The sequence below is a fragment of the Alexandromys fortis genome, unplaced genomic scaffold, assembly GCF_014885135.2.
Source record: "Alexandromys fortis isolate MF-2015 unplaced genomic scaffold, M_Fortis_MF-2015_v1.1 scaffold_75, whole genome shotgun sequence".
NCBI classification, from domain to species: domain Eukaryota; kingdom Metazoa; phylum Chordata; class Mammalia; order Rodentia; family Cricetidae; genus Alexandromys; species Alexandromys fortis.
In genome coordinates this window covers 6460068-6485292 of record NW_026067956.1, presented here as the reverse complement: position 1 = coordinate 6485292, position 25225 = coordinate 6460068, and the positions used below count along the sequence as shown (strand labels likewise).

The 25225-nt window shown below is 45.2% G+C and overlaps 1 protein-coding gene across 7 annotated transcripts in view; it reads right to left on the bottom strand.

The window, feature by feature from the left end:
- The window catches only part of Atp8a2 (ATPase phospholipid transporting 8A2), a 538932-nt gene that overhangs the window by 142216 nt on the left and 371491 nt on the right, over positions 1–25225 (bottom strand). For 4 of the 7 annotated variants that reach the window (XM_050152334.1, XM_050152332.1, XM_050152331.1 and 1 more), the window contains 2 exons: positions 9366–9427; positions 9111–9167 (listed from right to left, as the gene is read on the bottom strand). The exons of 1 other annotated variant lie outside the window; for it this stretch is intronic. In XM_050152334.1, the coding sequence (XP_050008291.1) occupies positions 9111–9167; positions 9366–9427 (119 nt within the window). Of the gene's footprint in view, positions 1–7276; positions 7385–9110; positions 9168–9365; positions 9428–25225 lie in introns of all 7 variants that reach the window. 2 more of the 7 variants (XM_050152328.1, XM_050152329.1) reach the window with 2 other exon arrangements.

Below are 25225 nucleotides of genomic sequence, written 5' to 3'. Positions count from 1 at the left end.
CCCCCCCCCCCCCCCATCGCTGGGAAGGGCAGCTGCTGCGTTGGTCACCTGCCAGCAGATAGGGCCACCACCCTCTGAAGATGTCGGAGAAGTAGGCCTCTCTGTGCAACGTGAACAAAACTGGCGAAAACCCATTTCCACATGTTGTGTGAAAGGAAAAGCTTAAAACCACATGAATCAGACTCCGTGACCACCGGGCTTGAATATTACAAACAAACAAAATCAGCGTGTAACGTGTACTTTAATTTGCCGACAGATTTTTAAAGAAATGAACACGAATGGATGACAAATGGTAGGAGCACCACAAAGCGTCTCGCTGAGGAGAAAAATAACCAACAATCAAGGCCACCTGGCTTCTGACACGCAGCACCTTTGAAAGAGAGGGCAAAATGAAATAAACTCCCCAAGGGGAGAGAAACGTGCACTGGGGGCGGGGAGAGCTGGTCTCCCAAAGTTGGGGCTTTCCATTATGTTTCCAAAAAAACTCCTGTTTCCTGAAACCTCACACCCCTGTGTTTAAGACTCTATCTCCTTGCAGGGCAGGTCACTTCAGAGAAAATGAAACATTTTAAGGAGGGTTGATTGGCATTTGGCAGATAGCTGGTTTGTTATCCTCCTTGCTTCTGTCTGCAGTGCCAGAGGGAGGTGGCTCAGATCCTGGCATCTAAGAGACTCACGAGAATCCCCATGCTTACTCTGTCCGGCCACAGAGCTTCCTCGGTCTAAGCCTCAGTCTTACCAGACAGTGACAGATTCATGAATGAGCGGTTTCATTCATTACATATGTAATTGCACATGTACAGTGTATCTATGTGAAGTATATGCAGTCAACCCTCTACATGGGCACACTGTCTATCTGTGCATTCAACCATAAGCTGAGAACCTTTTTAGAAAATTGTGGGCAGGGGCTGGGGAGATGGCTCATTTGGTAAAGTGCTTACTGCATAGACAAGAGGACCTGCGTCTGATCCAGAACCCAGGGAAGAAGAAATGTTGAGCATAGTGGGACTCCCTGGTCATCCCAGTGCAGGGAGGTAGAGAGACAAGATGGCATTCTCTGGTCACCCTAGTGCAAGGAGGCCTGGTGGCACTCCCTGGTCATCCCAGCGCAGGGAGGCAGAGAGACATAGGGCAGTCTGGAGGGTTCTGGAACCAACACATAAGAACAGAGCAACTGTAATCTTGTCTGATAATCAGTAACTGTGGACTGCACACTACTCACTGTTATTTACACGTACATTCTCTCTCTGGTTTCTCTGTTAGTCCCCAGGCACACGCTCTCTTTCTACATACCTCTGACTCCACACACATGGCAAAACTGGAAGATGAGAAGTAACACAAGCAGGGATACTACAAACAGTGAACTTAACTGTCCAAAGGTTTCAGGCTAATTAAGTGCAGGTCGCACAGTTACAGATAGAATCCACACTGAATGGGAAGAAGTTGGACACGACTCTTTTTATCACAGTGATGCAATCACTTCTGAAGTTCTGCTGAGAAGCAGGTAGGATGCAGTGATGAGCTCCCACGACTGCCACTAGCAAGAACTGGAAGGCACTTCACAGGGTCTCCAACTTAAATATACAGACCCCCCATTTCTTAACCAATGAGAAGAATAAGCACAAACACATTTATTTTCACGGTTGACCTCATGCTCACGATAGAAGGAGCATCCCAACCTCCCCTCAAGCTTGAATAAATCTTTCCTTCCCAGGGTCTACACACAAAGGCCACACAGCACATGTGTGGAGCAGCTCCCAGGAGAGACTGACCAGGGTGGATCAGTGGCAGCTGCCATCCATTCGGTTCCTCCTTCCTCCACAGCTGCCCTTGAGACTTTTGTTTTTGTCTTCACAGTCTGTCTTTCACGCAAGTGTTAGGATTCTGGGGGCCGGTTGAGTTCTGTTACCTCAGGTCTGCGGTAGCCAGATTTCCATTACTATAACAAATTCCTGAATGATTAACTTGTGAATGTTATTTGATTCACTGTTTTGATCTATGGGGTTGGCCGTGTTGCTTTAAGCTTGGAGCAATGCAGCATGTCATATGAAGAGAGCGCATGCCAGAACAAGCCCCCTCCTTCCCCAGAGGAAACAAAAGGAAGTCGAAGGGCTGCACTCCCATTGTCCCTTCCAAGGGGACACTTCCAGGGACCTAAGACCTGCCACTAGTGCCAGAGGCTGGGAAACTGGGTATATGCTAGCGTGTGAGGAACATTCAGAATTCCAACTGCATCAGGCTCCCAGTTGCATCCACACTATCGAGAAGGTGGGTGGCTCTTGCTGGATTTCTTGAGTGAGCTAATGCCTCCCCCAAACTTTGGAACCACTTACTACTAGTGAGGGGAAGAAACAACTCTTGAGGGACTGTGCCCCTCGTCATGAAAATGTGTGAAAATGCCTTGGGAAAGGCGAGGGAGGGGCAGACAACCCCATACCAGACCACAGACATCCACCTGAAGACAGTGCCTCACCTGGTGCCTGGACAATGCCCACCTGGCAACCCTGCTCCTTGGGAGACACCGAGGAGGGACTGCAGCTGAGCAAGGCGGCCTGCATGCCTTCTCAGCCTGCCTATTGGAGCACACACAACTTACAAACCAATTCAATGTTTTCTCATTTCGTGTGGGCATTCCCAGACCTGAAGTCAAATGGGTGATACAATCTAGGGGAACACTTCTCGGGGAAGAAGAACCGCAGACCACTTTGACTTAGTGACAGCAAAACGACGTGCCCCCATCATGTCTCCCTTTGTTGGCACTTAGCCCAGTGGGGGTGTACACTGTATCCCCAAGTGTGCTTGGGGAGTTCACAAATAAATCCACTCCCAATATTTAGGATGAGAAAGAAGAAGGTGGAGGATGAAGATGAGGAAGAAAAGGAAGAGGAGGAGGAGGGAGAAGAGGAAGAGGAGGAAGATGAAGGAGAGGGAGAGGAGGAGAAAGAGGAGGAGGAGGAGAAAGAGGAGGAGGAAAAAGAGGAAGAGGAGAAAGAGGAGGATGAGGAGGAGAAAGAGGAGGAGGAAGAGGAAGAGGAAGAAGAAGAAGAAGAAGAAGAAGAAGAAGAAGAAGAAGAAGAAGAAGAAGAAGAAGAAGAAGAAGAAGAAGAAGAAAAGCAAAAGCCCACTCCATGCCAGTAACTGACTGGCTGGTGCCTGGTGTTTGGCACTGAAGTCAGAGTTAGCAGTTTGTACGCTTTGAAGTGCGAGGGCTTTTGCCTTCTTTTATTAGCAGTGAAATGAACTTTAAAGAGAAAAAAGTTGATGAGGAGTATTTTTCCATGGCAAGCCACGTAATGTCTCTGGTACAATTCCCTATTTAGAAATCCAAGCTGCCCTGAGGCACTTGGGACTACCTGGGGTAGCTCACACAACTCCTGCTCGGGAGAACTTGGTCAAGTGTGGCTATGTTCAGCGGACCATCTCTTATAGGAGCTACAGTGTTACAGCGGGATATTTCAGAGCAATGACTTCCAAACCAGGCCTTCACACCCAGCTCTCTCTCTCCTCCCTCCCCCTCTCTGTGTATGCATAATCACATGCGCACATTATCTTGAGGGACTGTCATTTTAACAGACAACCTGGGTGAGTCCAATGCAAGTCCTTACTGAGAAAAACTCATTTAGAATCTTTAAGATTCGTTGGCTAAAAGAATCGGGGTTTTACATTGCGCAGAATATTTCTGTGCAGAAAGATTCAGACTCATTTGTTCTTCCAGGAAAGGAGAATGCCTGCTCTTGACTTCCCATAGGCTATTTACACGGCTGGAGAGATGGCTCAGTCCTTCTAGGCTAGGCTCCCAGCCTCGGGCTGTTTATCCAGAGTGACTAGGCTGGGAGACCTTCTTCTGACTTGGCTGATTAGGAAGTCACTGCAGGTCAAGAGATGTGCCAAGGGGCAGTGGCATCTGACTGGGGGTAGGGTCTCCATCTCCTGACTCAGGAACAAAGGTGAAATGTGGGGGCCCCCCTTCACACAGCCCTGAAGTCAGAAGCCCTGGGAACTGCCTAGAGAAAATTCCAGCACATTCCTGTCCTGGCTTTTGATCCAGTTTCCCTGGAAGCCCCACACCAGCAGGGACCCTTGGGGACAGAGGTAAACTAAGAAACTTAGCTGTGTTCTACTTCAGTGTATTTATGCCGTGATAGAGAAATTTCTATTGCATGGCTATGCTATCCTGGGAAAACCATCCTCATCAATTCTCCATAGCCCAGGGCCATGCCATTCACCATGACAGACAGACGCAAGCCAAATTCTCTAGATCTAAGAGTGCTCCTAGAAAAATGAAGAGATGTGGTGTCCCTTAAAGGAACGCTGTGTCTTTAGAAGAGTCCACGGGTAGCTACTTTGATTTCACAAATGTTCACCAAGACTTCCTGGGTGGCGGCTGGGCTTTTCCTCATCACACCATAAGGTGCCGTGGGGAAAGTGAAACTCTGACAGTGGGAAAGTCGCCCTTCATTCTACAGCCCTTCCTTCCCTTTGCCCGCAAGGGCCTTCAACCCTGTGAGAAAAACTCCAAACAGGACGGACTAGACAAAGAAATGTCTAATCACATTGGTGGGGGAAATCTCAGCAGACACAATGCATCTTTTCAATGGCTGAAGCTTTTATGAATAGAGAGAACGCTTGCTGCTATTGCTGTCCCTGGCTCTGGGAAGGGACACCATTTACTCTTAGATCCTAGTTCAGTCCTGGAGCCTCCAAGAATTAGGTTCATCTGCTAAAACTCCACTGTGGAGTCAACTTCAAAGCCCAGTTTATGAAAATCACTAGACACATTCTTAAAATAATAACTTCCAAAAAGCATCCTTTTTTTCTAGAATGATCCTTATCTTGGGAGTGTATGTGGCTTGGGCCTGCTTGCAACAGTGCCCCTTGGGACTCTTCCTTCTCTGACCACACCTAAACTCAACCGCTGTCTCCTTTAATGATGTAGTTCCTCTGGTGACTGGAGCGAGCCCTTCTGAGCCTTCATGTGGGATGTCAGACTAGTTCCGGACACGCTCTAGACATCTGTCTGTCTAGCACCATCGCAGGGTGTTTGATAGGCCCTTGCTACTACTCAGAGAATCAACACACTGCCGAATCAGGCAGCAGGTGAGATGCTGCCATGGGCCATGGCTTGAAAGCCACACATGGTACTCTCACGCCCTTCCCATTTGGATCTCATCCCAGAGGAAGACTAGAGATGCTAAGTAGGTCTTTAATGAAAACTCTATTGGTCCTCTCAGTTGATGCCGAGCAGAAGCCTCAGTCTTACCCAGATGTGTTGTTCCAACATGACTCATTTGCTTCCTGTCGAAACCGCTCCACAGGCAGGAAGAACATGCCACAGTTTAAGTAAAATACCAAGTGTTCATACCAAAGTGCTGTGCAATTTAGCCAAATTTGAGCACTTCTTGGCCCCTTCTTGATGAGAACAGCTTACTGTCTGCAAGGAGTGCCAAGTGTCACTTAATGAAGGGGACATCTGGGAGACAGATTCTAAGGTGACCTCTTCATTTCCCTTCGTGAGTACCTATATATACCAAGATGACTAGGATATGATGTCACTGAGACATATGATACCATGGGACTGTCTATAAATGTATGGTGTCTTTTGTTGACTGAACTATTGTCAGCCAGCATCAGACACACATGACCTTTGCCCCAGCCCTGGGGAGCTGCGAGCACCCTAGCGGCTCCATGATGAACTCAGCCCCTCTGTAATCTGAAAGTCAGACTCTTTATGAGACTGCAACTTGGCAAGTGGCCCGATTCGCCACTTTAGAACTGGAGTTACCGAAGCCAACATCCACAGAGCGGGGCTTGCTGGAGCAGTCAAGGAAAGGAAGCCTTTGCCAAGGAAGGGTTTTGTTTGCCAGCCGGGCACCCACTGACCCCATCCTGCCAGCAGTGGCTCTCTGCTATTTTAGTCATGTGCATACTGTTTGATTCCTTTCTCTACAGACATCAATGAGGGGCATGCAAGGCCCCTCCTGCAGGACAGGGCCGGCCTTCATGGAGGTCCTGCACACATAGGGGTATTGGCTGACTGATTTACCAGGTAAAAGACAAGTGATAATAGCTCCGGGCTATCTCATGAACAAAAGCGCTTGGACATGTCTCTAGACCCAGGGGTTTGTAGTCATTTCTGTAGAGCAATGCAGAGCCGGTTGTCGGGATTGCCATGCCTTGATGCTCAGGCAATCTCTTCCTAGCCCTGCTTCTGTTTCCAGTATTGTAAACACCCAACTACACACTCAGGAGGCTAAACCAGCACGGACGTCCACTCTAAGAGCATATGCCCTATAAGAGATGTCTAGTGTTAGTGACAATGATAGTCTCGCAGATAATTGAGATCTAGGTTTGTACATGATGGTTTGCATCCAGAGAGATGCCAAGGCAGAGCCGGACAGCGGGTTTCTGGCTATTTGGGAAGGAAACCCAGAGCCTAGAGAAGGGGCCTAAAGTGGTCAGTCAACGGTGTTTTACTTTACAAAGAGGGATGAGCGTATCTAGCGAGGCTCCTAGCAGCTCCGAAAGCCTGAGGCTTAGAGCATTCTTTCTTGGGGATCTAACAGGATCCTGACTATGTGTAGTCCAGCATTTATGGGGTGGGCTTATACAGTCTCACTTGGGAACTGAGGAGGCTAGAGCTATAGGCCATACCAAATCCTTTCTCTCCATACTGGATGTGATAGAGTTCAGTGACCTAACTGGTCATTGTTAGTGGCTCAATGTTAGACAACTGGGCATAGGTGATGGAAAGTCAAATCAGAAACAATTCAAACAAATGTAAGATCTCTAATCTCAGCCTCTCTGGCTGGCTTGATGAGATGAACACAGAGAGAGATTCTGGCACACCAAGTATCTGGTTACTAGAGTTCTGACGTTGATATTTTACAAGTGACCAGTTAGCAATTAAGCAATCATATACTTATCACTGAACCTGTAATCAACACAAGCTTTGATCATGACGGCCTCAAAACTACTCCCATTCTGTATACAATTACAAACAGTGTTGCACACAACCAACACATAACTAAGGAAATGTGGGCACACCGTGTAAGTCAGAGGACTCTGGGTGATATTTTTCACAGTATTTAAATGTCTCATACCACTTCTGTGGATGAGGCAACCTCTTCCAGCTGTGATTGAATTGGTTCATCTATTATTAAGTTCTGACGCAAGCAGACGGCAATAGACTTTGCTGAAGTTCACAAGACACAGAGAGCTGGTTCACTCACATGTGCATATACACAGTGGAGAGACGCACACGATTCACGGTACTGACCTGCCCTTTCATGTCAGGAGCGATGGGGATGGTCGGCCAGATGGTTGAATAGACACCAAAAAACACCAGCCAGATCAGCATGCTTCCCCATACGGCCAGGTGACTGAACTGTGGAGGAAACGCATGCTTAGGCAGGGCTTTCTGCTGGCCTGGGCAGGGGCGGGGTCCACTCCAGCCCATAAGTTGTCCAACCCCCATCCCACATTCATGAACCTTTCTTGATGGGGAGAAACTGAGGATATACTAGTTACTGGAGAACTCTGCCTCTCTCAGTAAGTTCCTTGTCTTAGGATTTGTAATGATATCATCTAATTAACGCAGGCTTGCCCTACCCTGAAGAGGAAGGTGCTGTGTGCCTCACCCTCTTCTAAAATCCACGCCCCAGCCATGACCCACCCATCCCTGGGTTTATCTCAATGGTCTGCTTTTTGAAGCAAGGTGCAGCCATCTAGTGAGAGAGAGGTGAGTTGGACAAATGGACAGAACGTTCTTCTCACCTAAAGACAGCATCTGTCCTTTTTATCGCAGAGATTATTTAAAAAACAACCCAGAATGGCTAATATCTATTCTAAACACTTGAAATAGCACATATGATAGAGTTTTAAAAATCCACGTACAGTTGTTCACATTCACAGGTACACCATGACACTCCAATGGACGTTTATAGTGAGCAATGACCAGACGAGGGTAATTGGCATATCACGTCCACAAAACATAATTTCTGGAGGTGGAAACATCCAAAATTCTTTCTTCCAGTTGTTCTGAAAGTGGGTACTCAGTACAGTTACCCCATATCCTACAGAACACTAAAGTGAGTCCTGCTACCCTGTTCCACTCTGCACACCCTAGATTTCCCTGTGTGTTCTGCCTCCTTCTCTTCCTTTGCTCTAGAAACTAAAACTCTATACTTCACTTTGATTAGATAAACCTTGGGCAGCTTATGCCCTTTTAAGTTGTTGGTCTTTCTCCTTTGTGCTCTTAGTACAATCCCTGACGTCTCTCTCTACAGCCTACCCTCTAATCCCTCACAAGCTCTGCCTTTCAGGTTCTATTTTTGAACAAGCACTTCTGTATTGCAACACTCACTGCCTCTTCCTGCAATATTCCTGGCCAAGTCGCTATTTCCACCTCCCATCTGCCATCATCCTTTAAGAGATGCCCTGGCTCCCTGGTGACCTTCCGTTCTACCCTGTTTGTTTATCACCAGAGCAGGAGGTCAGTGAGCTACAGTGACACCTTGGTAGACAGACACTGTGAAGTGTGGTTGTTACCCCATCTTGGAAATAATAAGAAATGTGATGCTGATAGAATGAACCTGGATAGCCTATGCAAATTGTATTCTTTAATCATGAGCAACAGTTTCATAGAAGCTTTAAGGACTCAGAACATGAGGTTCAAGGAGAAAAAAAGATGACAAAACTGTCCACGCCACAATGCGCCCTCTTATTAGAGAATGCACACGAGGGTCAGAGTGCCATAGTAAAGTTATGTGCAAATACTACATTTTCTGATCTCTCCTTCTGTATGTTTCTCTCTCCTCCCTCACTCTCCTTACTCCTTTCCCTCTTCCTCTCTCTCCACCCCCTTCAGTTATAATGAGAGTTTTCATTTCAGGCAGATAATAGTAAGCTTGCTAGGCGCCAAGCAAATAGAGCACCAGGAGTAGCTGGATTCCAAATTCCAAATTGCCTTCATAAAGATCGAAAACAGTTTTACTTGCAAACTTTGAAACAAGACAACTGTATAGTATTTATTGTTTCCCCAAGGATTAAAGGGAAGTGATTGCATACAACTATCTACCATGGAGAAAGAAGTAATTCCAAAGATGACTCACTTTAGTCCAAGCTGTTGTCTCCAAACCAGCTTTCAGGCAAACTGTAACCACAACGTACTGTGAAAAAAAAAAAAAAGAGAGAGAGGAGTTTGGTGTGACGCAAGTATTTCTCGATCGGAAGTCTGAACTTCAGGGAATCTGATAGCCCATAAAGACATGGAGTATCTCACTTTAATGTGGAGAGCCTTGCATAACTGGGGAGGTATAACCCACGTGTGTACCCTTTTAGGGATGGCTCAATAGTGCTAAACTTACCGTGTAAACAATATTTCCAACAAACAAATAATCTGTGGCATGACCGCTGGCCAGTGGAGTATCTGGAAAGCAAAGAAGTGCTATCAGTATTGAGAAGGCTACAGTACAATCTGTTGTCCGTCCGTCCCCCCACCAGAACATAGAAAATGGAGCAGTAGGAGCATCTCTCAAAGCCTGAGGTCATTTCAAAACAGACTCCTTTGTGACTCTAAAGGTACTTTCTCATTATAATGGTATTGTTTTATCATTATGTTTTCCTCAAATGAATAATACAAAGTGACAGATCTTCAAACAAAACTAATGGTTGATTGCACTGAATGTACAGTTTTCTAAAATCAAGTTATGGTATGGGAGGTCCTTCTGCCTATGTGTTGCTCTTATTGGTTAGTGAATAAAGAAACTGGCTTGGCCTGAGAGGATAGAACAGAGCTAGGCGGTGGAGGGGGGGGGGAGAGGGACTAAACTGAATGCTGGGAAAAAGGAGGTGGAGTCAGTGAGAAGCCATGGAGCCCCACCAGAGACAGATGACTGAACTTTACCCGGTAAGCCACAGCCTCATGGCGATACACAGATTAATGGAGATAGGCTGAATTAAGATGTAAAAGTTAACCAATAAGAATCTAGAGCTAATGGGCCAAGCAGTGATTTAATTAATACAGTTTCTGTGTGATTATTTCAGGAGTCTGGGCGGCTGGAATACAAACAAGCAGACTCCTACAACAAAGTTATCTTTTGGTCTGGCTTGAAAACAAACAGAACAAGGACTGGTCTAAGAGCACACCAAGTGCCTCAGCCAATGTTCCTAGTAGCTACAAAGGCTGAGAGACCCTGCTTGGTGGCACCTGCTCTGTGGAAACCTGACTCTGACCCTGAGTGTGCTAAACTAGTTTCAAGTCAGGAATGGCTTCCATCTCAGTCCCTCCTTGGTTCTCAGGTTCAGATTGGGAGGAGGGGGCGGGGAATGATGACTACAACACACGAGCCAGGTCTCAGGGATGTCTGTGTTCACATTGCCAGCGCAGCTGCTGCTATCCACACGTATTTGGGCTGACTTGCTCATCTAATCTGTGGTGTGCTAATTGGATTGAGTTCCAGGTGAGTTCTGGTTATGGGATGGTCCCCGGGTCCAGCTCTAGGGTCCAGCTTTGCTCCTGGCCCTGAGACGTCAGTCTGTGCCCAGAGTGGCAGGCACCAGGACTGCATTAACACAGTCCTCAACTTCATGACTGTTGCTGGGGGCTGTTAAGAGTCACACTAGGAGTTCAGAAAGAGATTCCACCATGGCCATAAACAGAAAGCTCTGGGGACCGAGGGGAGAGGTGATAAACAAAGGGGAGAAGGTGAGGGAGAACCCCATTTAAAGCAAGCACAGAGAAAGTTGGAAAAGGGAGCCGCTAAATTAATTTCAGTAAGAGAACATACTGACCTGTGGGCTGAGTATCCCTCATCTGAAAACCTAGAATCTTAAGTGCTTTGAAATCCCACTGAAGCCTTTTAGGTGTTGGGTTAGGGACAGTCAATGCATGGAGTCTATGTTAATCATTCCACAGTTCAAAATCCTCGAGCAAGGAAATGCTTCCGGTCCCAAGTTGGGGATACTCATCCTGTCCTTGCAGACAGCCATTCTAAACTGAGAGTGTCTATTTCTAGAAACTGGGTCTGAGGTTATTGTAACAGTGGATACAGCACTTCAAAGACATGCTCCACTGAGGGTCATGTGACATGAGACAGGGGTGGCTTAGTTAACAAAGATCATAGCCATGAAAGGAGTAAGTTCAGTCTTTTATGTACTCAAATCCACCCTGTGTAAGGCACTGTAGGAACTGGGAAGAGGAGGCTCCCACCTTCATGGAGTTTGAATGACAGAGCATACACAAATGAACAAATTGATATATAGTCAGCTATGAAGAAATTTAAGATATACTATTTGAGAGAGGTAACACATGAACAGATCAGAATGACAGAGAGGAGTTAACTCAATGGCCATTAAACACCGGCTCTGGGAAAGAAAAGGAATGGCTAAGAATCTTAATGAAAGCAGTGCTTGACGAGCTCAAAGTCTATTACTAAGACCAGTGTGTTTGGAGATTCAGGGAGAGAGGAAGCAGCCAGAGGCCAACAGAGGCAGGCTGTACCAAAGCATCTGCACTTCTATGGTAATCATGGCTGATGATGACTGGAGGGTGCTGAGCCTTCGGGGAAATGGTTTCAAATATTCTCAGAGGAACAGTGTGACTCACGGGCGAACAGAATAGGGATGATGACAAGTACAGTGCCAATTTGGCAAGGGACGGCGGCCACAAGTGCAGGTGACGAAGGGCGATACTGGTAACAGCAGAGAGGCACATGTGCTGTGGCAGCCGCTGGCGCCATCCACTTGCTTACCTTTGAGTTAATGAAAAAAGTCGGTTCAAAAAGAAACCCCAGGGGCTTGGGAGGAGGAGGAAGGGAGAATGAGAGGTTGCTCCATGGGCACAGAGCTAAAAGATTGGGGTGATGAAACAGTTTTGCAAAACCTAGACCAGCAAGCTCAGTGTAACTAGGGTCTCTATTTCCACACGGAGAAGGGTTCAAATTTCAGAGTTTCCTTATGTCCATGCCTATTATTATAATATAAAATTAATAAAACATCACAGGGCCAAAATAATATAAACTTTAGGATAGATGGAAGAAGCACATCTTCCTAGCCCCAGATCTAAGAATGATCTCAAGAAAAGATGCCACAAGCGTAGTGACAAACCAAGGACAATTAGAAGCAAAACTAGAGACTTTTGTGTTTCAGATAACACCATCAAGAAAATGAGAAAAAGAACAAAAGAATGGAGGAAACACTTGTATATCATGTGTCTGATGAGAAGCTTGTGTCTAGGATATGGAAAGAACCCAACAGCATGAAACTTCTCAATATGAGCATGGGCGAAGGACCTGGATAGACAGATTTAGCAGAGGAGATATACAAATGGCTGACAGGGATGCAGAGAAACTCAACATGATTGGAAGTAAAGGAAACAATCTCAAAGCCATTTGAAGAATCACTTGATACCCACTAGGACGGCTTTACCAAAAATGACAACCAAAGGGTTATAGACAGGCGATGGTGGCACACATCTTTAATCCCAGCACTTGAGAAGCAGAGGCAGGCTCTGTGAGTTGGAGGCCAGCCTGGTCTACAGAGGGAATTCCAGGGTAGCCGGGACTGTTACACAGAGAAACCCTGTCTCGCAAAACCAAAAAAAAGAGAGTCAACAAAAGTGCAGAGACCTGTAATCGTTCACACACGGCCGGAAGCTGAGTAAGCTGTGCAGACATTTTGGGGAACTATTGGCACTTCCTAAAAAAGATTGTGCACATTTATTACATGGCCCAGTAATTCCCAAGAAATATGAAAATGCGGACGGAACACAAAAGCTTATACACAACTGTTCATAGCAGCATTATTCACAGCTGCCCATGAAGCCTAAAACAATGGGCATCATTATTCCTCAGCCACAGTAGCCTATTCATAATGCAGATGTCCATCAACCAGTGAATGAACAAATAACTGTCCATCACTCAGTGAGGGGCGCATCAATACAATAGAGCATTATTGAGAAATCACGAGGAACGAAGTACGGGTACATGCCACAGTACGGACAAACCTTGAAAAGGGAAAGAAACCAGGATCAAAAAGCCATATGCTGCATGCTTCTGTTTATATAAAACGTCCAGAGTGGACAGATCTGCACAGACATGCTGCAGTTGCCAGGAGTTGAGGGTCTGAGGGCTGGGTGACAGCTTTTGGGGGTGATGAAACATTTGGAAGTTAATGACGATGACGTGGTTGGGCTGTGTAATGGAATTGTACCTTGAATTGGGTGAACTGTACAGTGCACATATAGAGATACAATTCTATAGTGATGGAGCTGCTACAGAGACTTGGTTCTCTGGTCACACTGGACACATTTCAGAGGCTCAGAAGCCGCAGGTGGCTAGTGGCTACTGTCCTGGGCAGCAGATACATACGCCATCTCCCCCTCTTCTGAAGACCAACTGACAATACGGGCCAGAAAGGCCATGTCAGAGCTACTGAGAAGTGACAGAAGCTGGCAAATATTTCAAAGTAGAATGCCTTTTTTTTCCCTTTTTGCTCACAACTTAGAGGGAGAGTGGCAGGGAGTGTGAGGGACCTCAGGCTGAGCAGGGAGGTAAATGGGTGGCTGACTTGTCACGGAGACAGTCACCTAGTCTTTGCCGTAGGAAGATGGGCTGGAGGAGGAGCCGTGAGGACCTGCAGCAGCGCCTGCAATTCATGATAGGAATGAACAACATGAAACATAACTGCATGCAACAGAAAGACTTTGGTAAATGAGGCAGGGGAAGGAATTAGCTTAGCAGGCAAATCTGGGTCATGAGAGTTAGGAGACGCTGGTACAACCTGGCAACCTGGCTTTCTTACCCCAGTTCCACTGGCAGAGAGGTGTTTTTTTTTTTTTTTTTTTTTTTTTTTTTTTTTTTTTTTTTTNTTTTTTTTTTTTTTTTTTTTTTTTTTTTTTTTTTTTTTTTTTATAGATTTGAGCCTGAGCCCTACAAGCCTCATTTCTAACATGGAGGTTTCATGGAGGAACAGAGATTAAAGAGGAAGATGCAGCGACAATGCCTGAAATGAGCCACAGGTTTCCCTTTGGGTAGGAAATGCACCATGCTCTTAGCTGTTCCATCAGCCCCCTGCATTCAGCGGCAGAGATGCGAGCCTCAGCTCCTCTTCCTCTACTGGGTCCAGATGGATTTCAGTCTACCCATCCTGTGTCTTCACAAGCACAGAGAGTTTTAGCCGGGATGAGCAGTGATCTGAGCCTTGGTGGTCCATCTACACTAAGCCTGGGGAACGTAGGAAAAACTCTGGCCAGGTGGGAGTTAGATGGAGAGGAAGACTGAGCCAAACACAAAGCCCGGAGTCACGGTCTCACAGCTTTGGCTATTGTTTGAGTGTTGGGGCAATCCCCAAATGCCAGCGTTACTGACATACACGACCACATCTGGCCTGACACTTTTTTTCTTTTATCTGCAGTGCTGGTGACAGAACTCAGGATCTTACACATATTAGGGAAGTGCTCCTTGCTGAGTTCTAACGCTTCTCTGCCCAGTCGTTTTCTTTTATTTTTGAGACAGGGTATTGCTGTAGCCTCACTGGCATCAAGCTTATTACTCTCGCCTCAGAGTCACCAGGGTCAGAATTACAAGTGTGCATACCACACTCCGAGTCTCCTCTGGTATCAGTGTTTCCAGTGGAGGCTAATTCATGGACTAAAAGAGATTTGAAAATGTGAAGCATTTGTCTAATACAGAGGGCTCAGAGTGCAGTCCCCATTGTATGCGCACTGTAAAATAAATAGGAAGGGATAATCTCAGAGGAAGGAGGGCTGCCCTGAAGGGAAGAACTGACCTGAGAGAGGAGAGAAGGCAGACCTGAGAGAGGAGAGAAGGCAGACCTGGGAGAGGAGGGAGGGCAGACCTGAGAGAGGAGAGAGGGCTGACCTGAGAGAGGAGAGAGGGCTGACCTGAGGAGGAGGGAGGAGTAACCTGGAAAAGGAGACCATTCAACATCTATTCCTAAAGCCTACTGAATGATTTCCATGGGGTGAATAAAAAAAGTCAACTTACTATGTACTTGGCTTGCTGCAACTGAGCCGCCCTTAGATTGAGCCTCAGCTAGCAGTAAGTGACAGCTCCTCTATCATGATGGTGCTCAGGCTCTACACAAGGGAGGAGAGCTGTCCTGGAGAGCAGGGCACTCTCTGAGACACGGACACTCTGAGGTGTCAAGAGGAGCACATGCAAGCAGCTTGGGAGTCTGTTCTTCCAGACACATGTTTTTCACGATTATTACAGCGGGTTCAGGGACCAGCATAATGTAGGTAGGCTTAGACAGAGGAGGTGTGGAGGCAGCCATTATAGCAAGCTTCTGTGGACAACTGGGACAAAACCACACTGGCTTCCGTATTAAGCAGTAACAGTTCCTAAAACGCTGTATGCAAAATTTCTTTGAAAATAGTTGTGGGAAAAGCCACAATTTATAAGAAAAGTTTGTCTCGTTTTCTGAACAGACAGAACGATCAAGGGAACCCCCTTAGAATCCTCCAAAGGGGAGACTGACGACACTTCACAAAGATGCAATTAGCTGTTCGTTAAAAACATCACATTGTTACCCAGCCAAGCCACAGCATTCAGGAATGGCTCCAACTAAAGGCGAAAGGTCCTAGCAGGGTTCTGTATGGCTAAAACGACAGGACGTGGCAATCACGAAAGCAGATGAGAGATACGTATGTGTACTTCTGTTGGAGTAAGAACCAGGGGACAGCTGAGCGACAGCCACAGGCATCTTGTCCTGGAGAAGGCATTAGGGAGCAGTCAGGAACACCGGCCTCTTCTCCTGCCATAAGGGTATTTGCCAAGACATTTTGGTTGGAACGGATGCCAAGTCCCCGCTGCCTTCTCTTCCTCTGCTTCGAAACTTTCAGCAGAGAGATTTCAGACTCCAGACTCTCAGGCGGGACCCCACCCCCTGCCTAAGCAGCTGGGCCTCTTAAGATTCCAGAGGCTCAGAGAAGCTACAGATGGCTTGCTACTCCCGGGTTTATATCCAGAGCAGAGATATTGTCCAGGATTCAGATAACTTTTACAAATAAACGTTCAGAACCGAACCTGTGGACATGGCTCCACTATCGCTACCGCCAGCACCGTCATTTCTGCTCCCAACTACACATTCATAAAGAGGACTTTTATTTTCTTCCCTGTCTCTCTAGAGAGTGGGATGAAATGTTGGAAAGCACTCTCTAAAAAGAAGGGTTTATACAAGTGGTAGCGATTATAATTACATTCATGACGGCGCTGGGTTAAGTTCCTGGTTACATGAGCCTTGGGGTTTTCTTCTTGCTTTGCCATCTCAGCTGGATGAAGTTAAGGATACAGAACTCAAATTTCAGTATCTTTTTCCCCTTGTGTTTACTAAAAATAGACTTGAAAAGGGAAGTTAAAAATGAGAGAAGGTAAACTTGGTGGTGACACCTAATATCAATGTGGCCACGGACAGGTTTTTTTTTTTTTTATCTCTGGTGCGCAGATAATGTACATTCCCCAGGCGCTGGTACCTGGACGGGGCCCCCAACAAAATCCTGCCGACAGTGGTGAATAGAAGTGTGAGATTCATTTAGGAAGGAACAAACAAAACTCTCCGGCTTGTATGGAAGCTGAGGGTGAGGTCAGGGGCTGTGGACTCAGGGGAGCCTGTGGGACTGAACCTGATGGCTGTTGGTACCAGGTGCAGTGCCCCGCAGTCCTCTCTAAGCACAAGAATGACTCTGGGAAGCTGTCCTTCTGTTAAACCCACTGGTAGCCATATCAGCTGACAACAGATGGAGGCGGAAGCTTTTATAATGTCCTCTCTCTGCCTAGGAAGGACTTAGGCTCAGGACGAATAGATGGAGGGTCTGATGTGTGGTCCTCACACAGAAGAAAGCAGGTGGCTGTCACCTACATTGTGAGATCTCAACAGCAGCTGTGCCCCTCCTCCCTCAGTCTCTCACAGAGGGAAGCATCTCCTTCCCACCAAAAGAGCACGTGCCTGTTTCCTTGTTAAGGGCTGTGTGTTCAGGCACTTTTCCCTCTGTGTCCATGAGGCTCCCGAGCTTAGGCATACAATGGGAATGACATGTTGGTGGCTTGTCATTTCGGCTATTTGCGAGGCAGAGGCAAGACTGAAAGCTGGAGGCATTACCGAGTGAGTGTGGAAACCAGAGTCACTCGGCCAAATTATTAAATTAAAAAAAAGAGAAACAGTAATAAGTAAGAAGAGGGCTGGAAATGTAGTCCAGCAGTAGAGAGAAGAGGGTTGGGGATGCAGTCCACCAGTAGGGAACTTGCCTAATATTAACAAGGCCATACCTAGATTCACCTATTACCACCCCAAATAAAAAGAACATATTCTCTTCACTTGATAAACTAGGATCATCAAGACTTTTATGTTGTTTAAGACTTCTTTACCATGGAAATCATGGGCCAGAGGGGTACACAGTAAAATTCCATGGAGGATCCCATTAGAACTTGCAGGAGAAGAGGGCAAAACATGGGCCAGAACCTTCAAGGGTTCTCAGAGAAGGAGGTGGTTAAGGTGCCCTGAGCACGGTTAGGATTGGGAAGCCTGAATAACATCAGCAGATCTGGACCATAGGGGTCTTCCCTGGTGCTTGGAGCACTGACCAGAACTAACATAAGGAGGAGTACGGATGTATAGAATCTGATGAGGAGACGCCTGGAGGCCTGTCTGTCTACCGAAATCTTGTCACTAGGAGGCCTGTCTTACTGAGCGCTTGTCACCAGCCACCCACAGAAATTAACCCACCCTGGAGGAACAGTTTCTCCAGGATCAAAGGCTTAAGTGAGAGTGCCAAGAGCACAGGAAACATACAGTTAACACACCCCTGACCAGTGCACACCCCTGAGCAGTGTACACCTCTGACCGGCGCACACCCCTGACCAGCACACACCTCTGACTAGTGCATACTCCTGACTGGTGCACATTCCTGGTTAGTGCACACCCGTGACTGGTGCACACCCCTGACCGGTGCACACCCCTGAGCAGTGCACATCCCTGACCAGAACACTCCCAAGTGGAGTGCATCATGGCTGAAGATATTCCCTTGAGCTTTTTTGCCAAACTACAGAAACAGAAACATGGAATGTTGATTTACCCCTGTTTATTCACTTAGGTGTTTGCCTCCGTCTGGTCTAGTGTCTCAGAGTATCCTGAGAATGTTAAGTTTCCTGGGAACACATTCCATCTGACCTGGGCCTCCCTTTTCAAGCCTTCCCTGGCTGTGAGTTCCAGAGCAGAAAGGGTCGTATGCTCTGTGCATCTCTAGCACTTGGGAGTCCCCTGGTCTAGAGAATGTGCCCATTCCTCTGCTTTGTCTCATGAAGAGGTGTAATGTGAGTTTAAGAGCTCACAGAATGCTGGCAGACTTGCCTAAATACAGCTCAGCGTGGAGCAAGTCATGAGTGTTTACAGGCTGCACATCGGAGCTCACAGCAGCAGTGACAGTCAGAATATTATAGGCTAGCATGATCACAGCATCTGCGACAGACCCAATCTCACAGTGGTGACACATTTGGTGCATAGCTGCCTTCTCCAGTGTTGAAAAGCCTGTTTCTTAACCAGGGTCAATACTGAAGTATCTCCATGCTACCTTTTCTTCTTAAAAGTGACTGATTACTTCCACTCTGGACTCCAGGGAACTGAGGTCAGCATTGGAGTAGCTCCCTATAGACGTGATAAAACACTACAGTCCACAGCAATTGGGGGAGAAAAGGGCTTCTTGGTGCACAGGCTCTGATCGCAGTCCATCACAAGGGGAAGTCAGGGCAGGAACTCAAGGCTTGAACCTGGGGTTCGGGAAATGACGCAGTGACCATGAGGGAATGCTGTTTCTCAGGCTCACACTCAGCTCCCTTTCTTATACCTCAAGACCACCTGCAAAGGGATGGCACTGCCCACAGTGGGTTTAGGGACCTCCCATATCAATAATTAATTAAGAGCCCCCCTACCCCACAGACCTCCTTATAGGCTACTCCGACAGAAACATTTTTTCAGCTGAGGTTCTTTCTTCCCTGATGACCCTTGCTTGTGTCAAGTTGAAAAACAAACAAAAAACAAAAACAAACTAACTAGCACCAATATTTTAATGGAAGTTTTCTCTTCTGGGAAGAACATTCCTTCTTCTCTTTTCTTCCTTTATAAATTTCATCAAGGAAAATCAGAATAAAATTCAAATCAAAATTAATTTTATGTTCTTTTGCCAATAATCACATTCCACTTCAAGGAGGGCTGTCCATCTGTGTAGGCTGGAAATGCCAGTGGAAGCCCGAGCAGCCAACATGGCCCTGGAGTTGTGGGACCTGAGACCACGCCATCTATAATCTTAGCCTATGGACATGTTCAGATCAAAGCAGTGGTGGATTTAGGTAAATCACATCGAGTGCTTGATGGTAGGACACTGAGAGAAATCTGATTTATTGATTTTCCTGAGAGGAAAAATTTATTTTGAAACTTGGAAGGAGTCCCCACAAACTCCATGAACACGACTGCTTTGGAAGTCTATCCAAAACCATGCAAAAATAAGCAAAGGAAAATTCTTGGAAACATTCTAGAAAATGAATGACCTGCCCACACCTTAAGAATATTTCTTCCCTAGATCATATTGCCCTGGCAAAAATAAATAGAGCTCATAGGTGCCCGAGCCTTTTGCCACCAATGTTTGGGGAGAGGGTTTTATAATAACACTCGTCGATTTTGTGACATAATTCATGTGGTAACATATGAAGATGCAAAGTCACTCTAGAGACCTTAGTCCTGGTCAAAAAAAGGTTCCTCCAGACTTTGAGTAGGGGTGAGGCTGAGGAAGGACTTCAGGAAGCAGCTGAGGAAGGAGGGAGGCAGGCCTGAAGACACTCTGTACTAGATGGGGTCCTTAGTTTTGGAGAGCACCCAGGATTGTCTCAAATTGGCACTATGTTTCTGTACTCTACTCTTGGAGACAGAGTACATGTTTCTTATTTTTTTTAAGTTTTTTTTTTTTGCCAGGCAGTGGTGGTGCACTTGTGAGGCAGAGGCAGGCAGATCTCTGTGAGTTCAAAACTAGCTTGGTCTACAGAGTGAGTTCCAGGACAGGTGCCAAAGCTACACAGAGAAACTCTGTGTTGAAAAGCCAAACAATTATTATGATTACTGCTATTACAATTATCTTAGTTATAGATTTATTATTATAATTACTGTTGTAATAGGAGCGGCGGGGCTATGTCCCCAGCACCCCCAGCCGCCTGCTAGCTTATGCCCCGAAATAACAACACACAAACTGTATTCTTTTAAACACTGCTTGGCCCATTTCTATCTAGCCTCTTCTCGGCTAACTCTCGCACCTGGACTAGCCCATTTCTAATAATTGTTTGTAGCACCCCAAGGTGCGCTTACCGGGAAGATTCTAGCCTATGTCCATCCTGGGTTGGAGCCGCATCACGTGTGCCTCAGAGCTATTGCGTCTCTGCTCCAGAGAGCAGAGCTGTCGAGTCTGAGCTCACTTCCTCTTCCTCCCAGAATTCTGTTCTGTTTACTCCTCCCACCTATGTTTTAACCTATGAGGGCTAGCCAAGCAGTTTCTTTATTGCTTAACCAATGAAATCAACAGATTGATATATGACACTCCCACATCAAATTACTACTATTATTATTTTAATATTTCATGTGTATGTGTTTGTTTCTTTCTGTATGGTTTTGTATATGGGAGAGTAAGTGCCTAAGAAAGTCAGTGGCATCAGATACCCTGGAGCTGGAGTTACAAATGGAGGGAGGGAAGAAAGAAGAAAAGAAGGAAAGGAGGGGGAAGGGAGAGAAAGGAAGGAAATGGAAGAAGGAAGGAAGGAAGGAAGGAAGAAAGGAAGGAGTGAAAGAAAGTAGGAAGGGAGGGAAAATAACTCACTTGTATTTAGGACATTAAATCACTTTCTGGATTTTACCATTGACATCCTACCAAATCTATCTATCCAAATAAAATGAAACACACATGATGTGGGATGTCCTTCTGTATATGTGTTGTTTTTATTGGTTAATGAATAAATATCTTTGGGTCAATGGTTGAGCAGAGTAAAGCCAGGCAGGAAATCAGAACAGAGATAGAGTAGACAGAGTTGGAGAGATGCCATGTAGCTGCCTAAGGATAAAGATGCCAGAAAATTTTACTGGTAGGCCACAGCCTCGTAGTGATACATAGATTAAAAGAAATGGGTTATTAAGAGTTAGCCAAGAATATGCCTAAGCTATTGGCCAAGCAGTTTTGCAATTAATATAATATCTGTGTAATTATTTGAGTTTGAGCAGTCAGGAAATGAAGGAGCAGTCTCTGTTTACAAATGGCATGCCAATGTGGAGGGCAGCTACATCCCCATAACTGAGAGAGCTTGGGAAGGAATTCTAGACACAAAGAAAAGGATTAAGCACAGCTTCTTGGTAGCCACAGTTTTTCAGACAGACTCTGTTGGCTGGCAGCAAGCAAAGGCACGGCTCCTTTAAGAGATGTCTTCCTGATTCAGTGCTAGCAGCAAAAAATCACATGGCTTCTTTAAGATCTGGCTTCCTGGTTTGTGCTGGCAGAATAAACTCTGGTTCTTTCAGGAGATCCTGCACTTAAAAGGGTCTGTGAACAGCATGTTACAAATTGCTTAATGACAACAGAGATCTGTTGTGTCTCTGGAGCTGGAGCAGTGAGCACGGCTCACAGAGCTGGTGATAAACATATCTCCACCATGTTGGACTGGGAAGAGCCAAAAAATCAAAGCAGCCTTAGTCCTAGCCATGCTGCTTAGTATTTTAAGAAGTGCTCCTGGTCAGAAAATGATTGCTGATGCGTGATAAAGACAGATTCAGACAAAAATAAACCTCTGAACAGGTCACCATGTGTTCAAAAAGTGTATGTAAGATATAGACAGTTATAAAAAGAAGTAAAGCCTTTAAAGAGATAGTAAAAGTAATATAAAAGAGTATAGTCATAGATCAAAGGAATAAAGAAAATTAAGCCACATAAAGATGGAATATACTACACAGAGAGTCTGGATTATGTATGTTATTGTGTTTTCTTTGAATTTTTTGACTGCAGAGAAATGTTTGATTTTGGGGGCTGCTAAGGTAAACCAACATATATATTTTAAAGGTATCTTGACTTAAAAATTTAAGTCTAAGGATGTGTTACTTTGGAAAAGAGGTTAGCTTTTGTTTCCACAGAAGATGAGAACCTGTGGATTCCTTTCAGGCTAATTTGGTTTGATGAAACAAGACCCCTGAAAGGTCTCCATGAACCCCTAAAAATACTTTTCCCAACAAATAGTAGGAAGTAGTTTGGAGAAAACTATACCCAAATTCCAAAATTCCCAAAATGATTGTTTATAAATGTTTATTTTCATTAAAAGGGTTGATTAAAAGTGATTAATAGTTATAGTTAATTTCTCAAAAAAAATAGGATATGATATAGAAATGAATACTTTGCATTGGTATGGATCTTGGTCTATTAATACAAATTTAATGTTGATTTTCTACTCTGTTTACGGTATTATGTTTATACAGTTCAATTAAAAATGTAATGTATAATTAAAAATTACAGATTAATAGTCATTTATAATAGTCAAACTTGTAGTCATCTTAGTTAGGTTTTCTAGCTATACAAAGATATTTTTCAGTTACATAGATAATCTTCAACACTCCAAAGACTACAGAATATGGCATTTAAAATGTTTTAAGAACTTAGTACTTTTCTCAACAGTGAGACATGTCTGATTCTGGCAGTACCAATTATTTCAGAGAGATTGGTGAGCACTGAAGAAACTTGTTATGGAATCTGCCTTCAATGTGACAAAGCTAGCATTTGGGCAAGAAACTGCTCTTGCCTAGACTGCTTCATTCTATGCTATATGAGCTGGACATGCAGGACCCACAGAAACATGACTGCTGAACTTTCCAAATGATGGAATGGTCCTTCAGGGTTCCTGCTTCATAGAAGAGACTGCTAAACATTCTGCAGGACATAGAAGAAAGCAACTGATGAACTTTGTCAGTACAAGACAGAACAGATCTTCAAATTTCCTGTGTCACTGAAAAGTCTGCCCGGTATTATCAGCCTATAGGCTGAAGATGGATGCCCCAATGTTACAGAAAAACTTTGTGTGACTGTCCAGGCAGCAAGATGTCTCTGTCAATTCTAGAGTTTTGGAAGTTGCTTACAATGCACTTCCTATTTACTTAGGTAATATTATATCCTTTTGGGGTCTTTGGTGGAGTTGAAGACAGATAGTTATAGTTTTCCTTAATTATGATATAAGATAAATTAGATATAAAACTTTAGACTCACAAAGATAGGATAGATGATAGAATATTTTCTTTAATTTTGCCAGATATAAATAGACTAAATATTGCAACTGTAATTCTTGCTTGACCCGTTTTGTTATATGTAATATTACTATGTTAAAATTAAAACCTTTCTTTTTAATTAGACAGAAAAGGGGAGATGATATGGGATGTCTTTCTGTATATGTGTTGCTTTTATTAGTTAATGAATAAATCTGTTTGGGTCAATGGATTAGCAGAGTAAATCCAGGTGGGAAATCAGAGGAGAGAGAGAGAGAGAGAGAGCATGAGCAGAGTCAGAGAGATGCCATGTAGCTGCCTAAGGAGAAAGACACCAGAAAACCTTACTGATAGGCCATAGCCTTGTGACAATACATAGATTAATAGAAATGGGTTATTTTAAGATGTAAGAGTTAGCTAGGAATATGTCTAAGCTATTGGCCAAGTAGTATTGTAATTAATATAGTTTCTGTGTGGTTATTTGGGCCTGACTGGCTGGGAAATGAACATGTGGTCCCCGCCTACACACACACACACACACACACACACCAAGCAGCAGCAGCAGCAGCAGCAGCAGCAGCAGCAGCAGCAGCAGCAGCAGCAGCAGCAGCAGCAATTCATGCTAAATCTTTTGCCAAGTCCTGTGTTTCTTTATAAAACAGTCTTAACTGAGTCATAAGCAAAGCCTTATGTTACCCCTCTCCTACCTCCAGCCCTTCAGTAAGAAAAGGCTCCCTTGCATTCCCACTTCTTTCTCCCACCGCCCCATCTAGCCACCATCCTTTCCTTTATGCTGTAGTCTTCTCAGAGTTCAGCCTTCCACATAGGATGCTGGGCACGTGCAGACACATTCTCATGTACAGAGTCACAAGGCTTGAGGAGGGGAGGGGGATGACACTGTGCACTGATCCCACAAGATCCCACAGACTGGGACAATCAACATGAACTTACTCCTCACAGTCCAAGATCAAGGCACTGGCAGCTACTGAGGGTGGCAGGGGCTTCATTCCCCACAGAGGGCTCTTCTTTCCGCATTCTCACTCACTGGAGGACACACTCCCCGGTCTCTTTCTCAAGAGTACACTCAAGAGGGCTCTATTCTCATGACCTTGCCACCCCAGTGGCCCTGCCTCCTCCATCATCTTGGGGGTAAGATTTCCATATAGGGATCACAGCGAACAACAAACAGCCCATTTCCCACTTTGGATCTCCTGCCATTCCTGCACAACTGAGTCCTATTCAGAGTCACAGCTAACCGTAAGTGTGGCCTCCTTTAAAGGTAGTAACAACCCAAATGAAATGTCTTCCTAAGCTCTGTGTTCAATCACACGCCACTTGCACTTTCCTCGAGATATTTTCTCCCGTGTACTAAAGTACAAAGTCTTAACAGGAAAGACACTCAGCTTACACTTGTACATTGACTTTTCTTTAGTAAAATTACAAGTATTTATTTTGTGTGTCCGTGGAATGTGCACCACAGCATGTGGAAGTCAAAGGAAACACTGCGGGAGTCAGATTTCCCCTCTTGAAATGAGGGTTCAGGTGATCCAACCTAGGTCATCAAGCTCGGCAGCAAGCACCTTTACCTGCTGGGCCATCTTGCTGGCCTCTAAATTTATCTTTCACCCTTGAAATCCAGCACAGTTTCTGAGTCATGGAAACATGAATGCATATGGTCTGTGGTATTAACAACTCTTGCTTCTAACTAAGTGAGAAACTTTACAAATTGGCTCAAAAAGAGTCATCTACTTTGTTAGGGAAATCAGATCAAGAAGAACAAAAATGGCCCCTATGCCAATACAGCTAATATCTGTCATTTAGTTCCCTCCAACACTTTGACTTTTTAGGCTACGTGCAACTCTGCTAGAAGAAAACTCTTATGCTAAAAATTTACCAGATGACACCGATGCTGACAGTGACAACAAATGCAGAACCCCCA